The sequence below is a fragment of the Papaver somniferum genome, chromosome 3 (genome assembly GCF_003573695.1).
Source record: "Papaver somniferum cultivar HN1 chromosome 3, ASM357369v1, whole genome shotgun sequence".
NCBI classification, from domain to species: domain Eukaryota; kingdom Viridiplantae; phylum Streptophyta; class Magnoliopsida; order Ranunculales; family Papaveraceae; genus Papaver; species Papaver somniferum.
In genome coordinates, this window is record NC_039360.1 from 190,303,248 (window position 1) to 190,314,398 (window position 11,151).

An 11,151-nucleotide genomic window follows, 5' to 3' on the forward strand; every position below is an offset into this window, starting at 1 on the left:
CCTCTATTAGTGATTTACCCATTTTAAAAATAGACATGTCTTCCGATGTTATTAAATCATCTAATGGCAAAGGAAAAAATAAGACAAGATGCAAAAACTGTATCAAAAACAGAATTGCTAAAAGTTGCATAGGCAATCCAAGTCAATCTCAAGATACTTCTTTAGTTCAAGGTAACAAGAAGAGAATTTCTCATAAGATAATAGATCAAGGACAATCTTTTTGTTCTAATTTCCATAATGAGAGAAATTCTCATACTAATACCACTTGATCGGTATTAGAATTCTTTCCTCACCATGTGTGCCGAATTTTGAGTGAGGAAGAAGAAAAATCAAGGCATTTATGTATAGATTATGGAAATAAAATCTAGTATTTGAAAATATTTGATATATTCATATTTTTAGGAATATTATATTTTCGGAAGTATGAAAATTATAAAAAGATCCTTCTCCTTCTTTGGTCATTCCTTGTTCGAACCATGAGTCTGGATCCAACATCTTCTTTTGGCAAGATACTAGATCAGAAAGATCAACTTAAGATTAAGCATGGATCTTCTCTTGATTTTAAGAGTAAAATTAGAAAAGGAGATTGTCTTAGCAAGAAGGAAAGAGAGAATACTCTGAAGAAATATCAGTGTATTGAAGCATTGATACACTTTTGTGTTCAATCAAAGACCGAGTTACATGCTCTTGCAGAATCCTTCACGAAAATTTCTCACCTGCAAGAGATTCTGGTCAAGCAACAAGGTTTTCTACTTGAAGAAATTCACAAGTTGAAGTCTGAAAGTAATAATCCACCTTCATTTAGCACTGATATGAAGGATTGAGTTGCAAAGGAAAATAGACATTAATTTTTGATTTCTTACAATGATTGTATTAAGTCTATTATGAATAAAACTATTATGAATAAAATTATTTGATTTATAATTTTTCTTGTGATGGTTTTTGATTTACATAGCATGTGCTTGAATGTTTTATTATTGCTATGGATGTTTATGGGATGTTTGATTTCGGTTTTATTACCTTGATATTCGATCTCATAATGTTGTGAACCCTTATGGTTTGGGTGACTTTTTGATTTAGCAGGATTAAGTTCTAGCCCATGTTGGTAGGATTTATCAAAGGATCATGAGGGGTTCTGGTAGAAACAATATGTGAAAAAGTCACAATATGTTGAATCGGTTTTGGTTTAGCATAAAAGCATATGTGTTTCGACGGTTTTCAACTTTTGCTTGCAATTGTTACAACCGATTTTCAACCTTTCTCTGGTAAAGGTTGGTTGTTGTTATTCTTTTGTTTTGCGTAAGGATGACAACATAATGATATTTCGATATCAAGTCTCTCTGGAAGAAGATGCAAACATATTGGAGAAGTGGACGCGAAATTTGAGGTAACAATGTTGTTAGTTAATTGTTTTCCTATTTAAGAAAAGCCTGATTTTTATTTCATATATATTTTACTTTTGCTTAACAAAATTTCGGCACAATTGATGTTTTATTCCATTACGTGTGTATGGATGTGTATGTGATTCAATTGGTTCCGGTTAAGAAAAACTATTGTTATCTTGCTTTATTGTGTGGTATCAATTGTTTAGGCTTACAAAATTTCGGTGCAATTGCGGTGTTTTAATGCTTATGTTGATTCAATTGCTTCCGGCTGAGGTGAATAGTTATGCAAGTTGATTTATTTGGTTTGTATGAATTATTTATGGCTTAAAGAAAGAAAAGGTTTACCGGATGAATTGTTGAGTCCCATTCGATTCCAGATAAGAGAAGCTAAGTTATCTTAGTTAGACTTATCAAAGTGGAGGTTTCGGTTATTCAAGTCTAATTGAATGCCTTAACAAGAAATGCTAGTTAACTAACCTAGTACTTTTGTTGTTTAAAATTGAAAGGTCTAAGTTATATGGATAATTAGAACCTGATGAGAAAAATAGAGTTATCTTTATTTTGGTCTTATCGAATGAAGCAGTTGTATTTGTACAATCGGTTTAGCAAAGGGACTAAGTTGCTTAGTTGTTTTTTGGTTTGCTAAACTAAATTGGGAAAATTGCTTCGGGCAATTGTTTCCTTGATAACATATCAAAACAAATTACTTTGTAGTTTCGGTTTTGATATCGGTTATCAAAAATGGTGTGTGGAACCCTCGTGCTTAATTCTACAGGTTTGCAAGTCTATTTTTGAGATTTGTAAGATTCTTTTCGTGTTGTACTTTATTTTTTCGTTTCTTTGTCATTTTGTGACAAAATGGGGAGAAATATATGGAGTAAACAAGTGATACTGGTATTGATTTTATATTGATTGGTATCACTAAAAGAAAAGAACATTTGTTCTTACACGTTTATCTAATGAAAGAGTGAAGGCACATACTAAGGGGGAGTAGCATATCATATTAATTGGTATAACAAAGACGTGCGGATTGATGAAATCTACCTATCTCACCTTTAGGGGGAGTATTAGCTTTGTTATTATGATGTCAACAACGACATTTAAGGATTGAATGAATGCAGGTTATTGTGCTGTTGAATTCGGAAATCAAGAGTATGTGTGATGAATTCTTGTAATTTGTTTATCCATATGATTGTAAGAGTTTTCTCACTAAAATTGACAAAGGGGGGAGATTGTTAGAGCATAGCTCAGTTGAACCCACCAAGCGTTGGTATGTCAAGTTTGGTTGTCATATTTTAGTGAATCAAAACTCATTTAAGAGTCGCTTGATTGTGTACTAGAGTCAACTTCGTATAGGTTAGCTTGAAAGTATTAGGATATGAGACATTATAAGTATTGCGAAGACTTGAAGAAATGAAGAAGTAAGAAGCTACAACGACAACATCATCCTTCCACTTGAGGTTAGTGATATTTGACTTGAACTGTTTCATTCCCTAACGTATCTTTCAAGTCGTGCACATTGAAAACGAAACTTCGAAGCATGAACACTCTAGATAGATATAGTATTAAGGAATACAATATGAAGTTTATTGCTTAACCATTAAACTTTGTAGATAAGACATCGACATAATCATTTAAATGCTAATATGATTATGTATGGGTATGAGGTGAGGATTTCATCCTAGGAAACAATGTTCTACATGTGTTTTAAGAAAGTAAGTTCATAAACTTGTTTATGAATCGAAAAGGAAATCGCCAGGCGTTACTGGGATTGTTATTCATTGAATATCTTGTGAACATCCAATATGTGTGATTTAGTATAACCGCTTACGACTTGTTTCTGTTCTTGGTAAAACTATTCACAAAGGCGTGACTTATGTATTGGTATGACTTTTATTAGTGAAACCGATCTTAAGTAATCACCTGAGATGGTATGATCGAGTTTGTGATTTGTTGAACCGAATCTGGGTAAAGGGGAACCAATCCTATGAAGAGGTGCAACATATCACAAAGGGGAATCGATCCTTGTATGAGGTGCAGCAAGTTTGTAGCAGAAAGGGGAACCGATCCTATGGACATGTGCAACACGTTTTTAGGCAAAGGGGAACCGATCCTATGGACATATGCAACACATATGAGTTAGATACCATATATATGTGGGGAACCGATCCTAGTACCTAGTCAACCGAATTTTGGAAAGCTAGTGTGACTATGCACAATACTCACATGGAGGTAGAACCGAAACTTGTTTTGGTAGAACCGTTAAACCCATGATTTGTGATTGAGTGTTTCTTAATCAATCACATAGTTCTTGAAAGTCAGATGAACCAATTCTAAATTTGTTTGGAAGTGTGGAAAATAGGTTTCAAGGTTGTAAGTATCAAAGAGGACTTACAAAGTAAGGATGTCGACATACTTTGAACACGTACAATAATGTTTATCTTTTATTGTTCAAAGTTATTCCTTAATAGCTACAAGAAGAAAATCCCAGGATCGAAATGTAAATAAGTTAAGAATCTTTTAATTAAGGTTGTTAATTTTATTTTAGGAAAATGAGAATTAGTAATGTGCATTTACTAGTTGAGATTTTTTCAAAGAGATTTTCGGTCATTATTTTGGACAGAGCATTTCCAGGAATTATGAAAACCGAATTTGGGATATATTGAATATCTTTGAGAATATTTTTCGGTTTTGGTAATTCCTTGGTGTCCAAACTTCCTCGTCTATAAATAGTTGAAGTTTGCACTTCTAGAAAACTAATCCTTTATGACAACAAACTTCCTCGGTTGTGTTGTTACTGGTGTAGCCGCCTATTCGGAGAGAAGAGTAACCTAATAAGGCGAAATCTCTTACGGCCGCTCAGTTTAAAGTCTTCTTTGGGATTGAGAAGCTCTACGAGTACCGTTGGTGGGAAACTAGATAATTGCGGTTTATCTTGTGTTTTCGATTGATTTGATTGACTAACGGTGGTTGAAATTTGATTGCACCTAGTTTGTTTATGCTTGAGAATCTTCTCTTCTGAAGTTTGGACAGGGATCTTTAGACTGTTGTTAGTTCTAAAGACGATCTTGTGATAATCCATTGTTAACAGACTTCGTTCTGTGCGTGATTGATCACAAGAGATTCAAGTTGTTTTGTGCAGGTGTTTATTGAAGATCTAAGAATATTTGAAGACAAAGAAGATATTGAAGATTTCTGATTTGGGGTTCATAATCTTTGTTGTGCACAATATTTTTATTTTTCGGTATAAGAGGATCCAACTATAATCGGTTTATCCGTGTGGTAGATTGGATTGATTAGTTGTGTAGATCGGCATCAATACAATTCTTTGTGATTAAAAGTATTGATTGCAAAATCTTAACAATTACCTTTGGTGATTGAACATAAGATGGATCTAAGAACCTGACGAAGGAGTTTATGTTAAGACTCATAGATCAATACAAATCTTTGTGATTAAAATAGAAGATCCTTTGTCCGACTCACATCACTTGGTTGAATAGAGTTGATACCAAACAGGTTTGTTGTTCCTTTACTATTTGGAATACGAACCAAAGGAATTGTTCCAAGTACGTGAATTATTCATAAGTTGGAGGCGTGGGAATACATACGGAACTAGGTGAACTATAGGTTTAGTTACTTGGTCTCAACTATACAAAGTTAGGTTTAATTTTGTGTAGCGGCTTAATCCTGAGAGTATTCAATTCTGGACAAGGTCCCGGGGTTTTTCTGCATTTGCAGTTTCCTCGTTAACAAAATCTTGTTGTGTCATTTACTTCATATTTCCGCATTATAATTCTTTTATTATAATTAAAGTAAATTACACAAACGTTAATTCCTATTTACTTGATAAGCAATCTTATTGTGTTTGGTTAAGTCCGAACCTTTTTATCAAGTAAACATACTTCGTTGTTGTATTTTCTCGATCTCGTATCCATAGACGATCACACGAAGTGTGAACCGATTAGTTGCATTGTCTCGACTCAGTCCATAGAAATCACTTTCGGAGAAAGGACTTATAGGTATGAAAAGTTTTAGCTTGAGGTATATTTGGGTACCCTCGCCTTTCCATAAAAGGTTTCACAATTTTAGCCCTGAACTAAAAACCACCATCAATATTAAGTCCTTGCTTAGTACGTAACAGTGACATTGTTGCGGAGTAAGCACTAGATGGTGACAAATAAAGATAAAAATTACGAGACAAAGTAGACAGATGTTACCAAGATAGAAGCCATCTCGGTTTTTGAGCAAGACACGTTTGATGCGGTGATCGTCTTCCTAGCACATGTTGATTGTCTCCAGGTAGATAAGTATCTAATCAGTTAATATCTCGCATCTAAGGCCTTATACACGACAGGTAGAGAGTCCTTTCTTTTCCCGAAACTTATCAATTTGCAGAATATAAAAGAGAGCACCTAAGCCTTTTCTTTTCATACCGATCATCACAGAGTTGCATTCATCTCCTTTCCAGGTATTGCTTCATATTCTCTTGTAGTTTTTTTTTTGTTTACACAGGTTCTTGATATAACCGTAATGCTTCTCTGCAGTGCACGGTGGGAACTCTTGGTGATGATTATTTTTCTAATTCTCCGGGGAAGAGTTTTGAAGTTGAAAAACCCAGGGTTACCGCATTCGAGGACGTATTAGCTAAAATTGATCCTCCATTTCGTGAAGCTTGTCGAGTCATACATGGTATGCCTCTCACGCATTTACGCATCGTTCGAGAGCATGTTCAAGCTTTCCTGGCTTCGTTTAGCATGGAGGAAAAGTGGAGGCGCGATGAAGCGTCTCAGCCAACGAGTGACAGGGCTGAAAGATTTGCGACACTGCTAAACGACGAAGGATTGAGCATGAGCAGCCTTCTAGTGAGAACAAACATGATTACCCTATTCATAATGTCATCATGATTCTCGACTCTGATGTGGATGAACCGGAGCATCCTAAAGAAGCTGTTGGAGCAATTTTTGAAAAGGATTTCGATGTCGATGCAGCTTCCAAGGAATAGATTGAGGTAGCTTCTGGAGAGAATGTTGAAGCGTCTTCTGGAGGTAACATTGAAGTGGCTTCGGCTTCTAGAGAGAACATTGAAGCGGTCTATGGAGAGTATGTTGAAGCGGCTTCTGGAGGTAACATTGAAGCGGCTTCGGCTTCTGGAGAGAACATTGAAGCGGCTCCTAGAGAGAACGTTGAAGAGGCTTCTAAAGAGAACTCCAGTGAGGGTGCCATTAACCCTAGTTTAGATGTTGATAACTAGATTTCCCACTTTGTTATTTCCCTTCGTAGATAAGCATATTTTCGTAGCTTGTTGATGATTTTTGATATTCAGTGGTTTATTTATGTAACTGGGCTTCATCGAATAATAATATTTTATTCATGATGTTTTAATAATCTTATATTTCCAATTGGATGAATGAATGAAATCTCTTGACTGAGAAATCCAAATCCTCCGAAAAGATTTTGTAATACCTTGGAACTTTAGACGCCACATCCTTTGGTAGGGTTACGGTAGAGCCTTATATTCGTTCCTCAAATGCCACGACTAGTACCTCGATTGCGAATAACAAGTTCTTCCCATTCCGCAGAGGTGATACAATACGGCAGATGGGAAGGCGTCACACAAATAGTGTTGGTCGGCAAGTCGTGTTTTCTCCACATGGGAAAGAATACTTCTGTTTAACTTTACCTTGCAAATTACATGCATCTTGAAAATTCGTGGCACGCCAACTATGCGTATATGAGCATGGACGTTGTTTCTGAAGAAGTAGTTGTGTGCTGCCTTCCAGTCTTGTGAAAGGGTTCCAAAAATCCGAAATATGTAGATTGAAAAGAACAAAGTTCCTTCTACAAATTCCTCGAGATGGTTCCAGAATTCGAAGCAGACTGTTCTTCAGGCATGAAAACGTCTTCTCTAAAAGAATGTATTGCTAGAACACTTCCCTTGGATATCTTGTTTTTCTTTTCTTTCGTGTATTCTCCTCTTGGGTGCGTTTTGGAGGATAAGAGATGTTTCATCTGTAATTCGATTTTCTGGCTTTGAGTTAATAGGTAATTGTGTTTGCGTTTGTGGGTTTTGAGTTTATTTGAGGTTTTATTTTGAAATGATTCAAGGGTAATGAAAAGAAGTAATATTTCAATCAACTGATAAACTGAAACCCTAAGTATGAATGCAAGCAGTGCACTCATTTTGGAGGAATTACAAATGTTGCATTAAAAGGGAAATTGCTAGAGGAAACACTAAAAGGAACGTTTGAGGAAAAGGCGGCGTGGCATCTTAGGTATTGAAGGGTTTGAGCTAGCGGGTGTGCATTACTACGCCTTCTATCTTGTCTGTTGTGAATACCAATATTCTGCGGAGCATGTTTCAGGCATACAATGGTACCTCTGATCCTGCAGAACACCTACGGTATTACACTCGTGTCCTTTCCCATTGGTAAAGAGATGAGGTAATACTTTGTAGGTACTTTCATGCAAGCTTAATAGGATCGGCATTGGCTTGGTATGACAACTTACCAGCAAACTCAATTGACTCTTTCAAGCAATTATCTATGGTGTTCTTGGAGACATACATGTAAAACAAGTCAACAAAGGCAGGGTTATATAGGCTATTTGCTTTAGCTATCGTACCCCGGGAGACATTAATGCAATACACAGACAGGTGGCAAAAGACATGCCAATCAATCGGGAAAGTCAATCCAGAAATTAACATTAATTTCTGTAAGTATGGACTTGACAGAACCTCAGCCATCTTCGTGGAGCTTCACATCCGATCATTTGATTCCGAAGGAGAGCCTAGGGTTATCCAAGATCGATACGTAAGACTTGAAGAAATCCAGAAGGACAACCCTAGGGCACAAGGAAAGAAGACAACAGATCCGCAACGAACCAACTCTCTGGAACCAATTCCGGAGATACCTAAGAGGAAAAATGAAGCCAGGGGCAGGACCAACTCTCGAGACAAAATATCCAAATACGGAGATGGCAAAGGCAGAGGAATCGAAAGAGAAGAATTTGTAGACAAAGTCTACACAAAGTTAAACACCACATTCTCCCACATTCTAAGCAAGGAAGGAGCGAAGTCGGGTTTTCCGTACCCTAACACTAGGGGAAAGCAACCGGATAAAACAAAGGAGGCTAAGGAATACTATGAGTACCACCAGTACTACGAGCATACAACTTATACATTCTATCACCTAAGAAACACGATCCAGAGATTCATAGACGAAGGAAAGTTCATGGAGTACGTGTAGATACAACCAGCTGATACTGAGGTAGCCCCCAAGAAAAGGGTAGAACTACCTCAGGACGGAAAATACATCAACATGATCACCTTCTCCAGCGGAGGTCAGGAGGATCTACTCGAAGACATCCTCAAGTTAGCTTGAAACAGAAGAAAGCTAGAAGCCCTCGAGGTATTCAAGCTAAGCGGACCACCTACTAGCACTTGGGAAGAATGGATGGCTACGCCATTAACATTCTCAAGAAGAGATGTCAACCAAGAAGTTGAGATGCACAATGATCCACTTGTGATCAATCTTCCTATACACGGATGGAACGTCACGAAGGTCTTCATTGATGGGGGCAGCTCATTGAATGTATTATTATATGAACCTTACCTACGTATGGGTTTGACAGCTGAGCAAATGGATTCATACACTTGCACAATATATGGTTTCAATGGAGAAGTCTCTAGACCAAAAGGAGAAACTGTCTTACAGGTGCACGTCGTACCCTTAGTAACCAATACAAGGTTCTGCGTTGTGGAAACACCTTCGCCATACAATGTAATCATGGGCAGGCCATGGGTCCATCGACTACGAGGAACAACTTCAACATATCACCAGTACCTTCGATTCCCTACACCTATAGGTGAAATGGAGATCAAAGGTGACCAGCAAGATGCAAGGTTATGCAATCTGGATGAGGTCAGGCTCAACGAAGAAAGAGCCGCTGCCCAACAATACGAAAGAAAAAGACGAAAGGCGAATACCAAGGAAGTGAAGGACAGAGCCTTTTTAGTACCCGAAGCACCTCAGTTCCGGAGCCAAGCAGCTCCGCCACTCCGGGGGTGAACGTCTCCACCAAATGACAATTACAGATATGCACTCCTCTACGATCAACATCGGAACTTTGCTAGAAGAAGATGAGGAGATGCAACTACAAAGGCTACTATGGGACTATGCAGATGTCTTTGCGTGGTTGATGGAAGACATGCCAGGAATTGATCCGAATTTGGTCTCCCACCATCTTCGGCTCAAACCAGAAATGCCACCATTCAAGCAACGTATCCGCAAGGTGGATATCCAATATGGTAATCGTACCTAAGAATAACGGAGGCGTACGAATACGCGTCGATTTTAGCAATCTCAACAAATCCTTCCTCAAGATAGCTACCCGCTACCAAACATTGACCAACTAGTCAATGCAACCGAAGGCCTCCTTCATGGATGGATACTCCGGTTACAACCAAATCGCACTTGCAGAAGAAGACCGGGAGCATACTGCGTTCTTTACCCCACGAGGTTTTTATTGCTATACAAAGATGCCTTTTGTACCAAAGAACGCGGGGGAAACATACCAGCGATTGGTAGACGGGATCTTCAAGCCATGGATAGGCAAGATACTGGAGGTCTACGTGGACGATATGCTTGTCAAAAGCAAAGAGGCAAAAAATCACCTTTCATACCTAAGGGAAATATTTGAATCCATGAGAATCTTCCACATGAAAGTAAACCCGGAGAAATGCACGTTCGGAGTAACCTCAGGAAAATTCCTAGGACTTGGTAACTAAGCGAGGAATAGAAGTGGACCCCGAAAGGGTCAGACCAATAATGTAAATGCCATCTCCACAAACACTAAAAGGAGTACAAAAGTTAAATGGAATCTTAGCCTCCATGGGAAGATTCATAGAAATATCATCGGATAAATGCAAAGCATTTTCGATACACTAAGGAAAGGAAGCAGGTTTATGTGTACCAGGGAGTGCGAGAAAGCTTTCCAGAAGATCAAGGAATACTTGGATTCAGTACCCATCCTACAGAAGTCGGAGCCAGGTGAAATTCTCACCTTGTACTTAGCAGCAACAAGCTACGCTGTGAGCGCAGTATTGGTACGAGACCAAGGACAAGGAGAAAAGCCCATATACTACATCAGCAAGACACTCAGTTCAGCGGAGCGTAACTACACCAAGGTGGAGCAACTTATATATGCCTTAGTAGTGGCAACACAGAAACTAAGGATATATTTTGACGCGCATACTATTCGAGTCTTCACGAAGGCTCAGATAGGTCAAATCCTCGACAACACGGAGAAAATTGGAAGAGTGGCAAAATGGAATGCCATGATCAAGCAGTTCCACACCATCTTTGAAACCAGGAAGGCTAAAAAATCACAAATCTTAGCAGAATTTCTGGGGACCTACCTCTCCGCGACGAAGCAGAGATAGACGATATCCCGGGAATGGAGGAAGACAAGAAAGACACATAGGACCTATTAGAACCTCAGAATTCACGAAGGTGGGAAATATTCGTAGATGGCTCCTCCAATGAAAAAGGCGCAAGCATTGGGATTGTAATAACAACTCCTACCGGAGACCGACTCATCTACACATTCAGGTTAGAATTCGAACAATACACCAATAACATCACAGAATACGAGGCGGTCATACATGGTCTACGCTTGGCACGGGAGCTAGGCCTGTCAGATGTTCGTTTGATTAGTGACTCACAGTTGGTCATTAGACAAATCGAGCTCAAATACCAAATTTTGGATC

General features: G+C 38.3%; 1 protein-coding gene across 1 annotated transcript; it reads left to right on the forward strand.

The window, feature by feature from the left end:
• The first annotated feature begins 8,836 nt into the window (after window positions 1–8,836).
• Window positions 8,837–9,451, forward strand: LOC113360446. The gene has a single exon (XM_026603955.1). It carries the CDS (start codon window positions 8,837–8,839, stop codon window positions 9,449–9,451), a length of 615 nt encoding a protein of 204 aa, XP_026459740.1.
• Window positions 9,452–11,151: the final 1,700 nt, after the last annotated feature.

Coding starts and splice junctions, on each gene's coding strand:
- LOC113360446 (XM_026603955.1), top strand. CDS start 8,837: ATGGCTACGCCATTAACATTCTCAAGAAGAGATGTCAACCAAGAAGTT.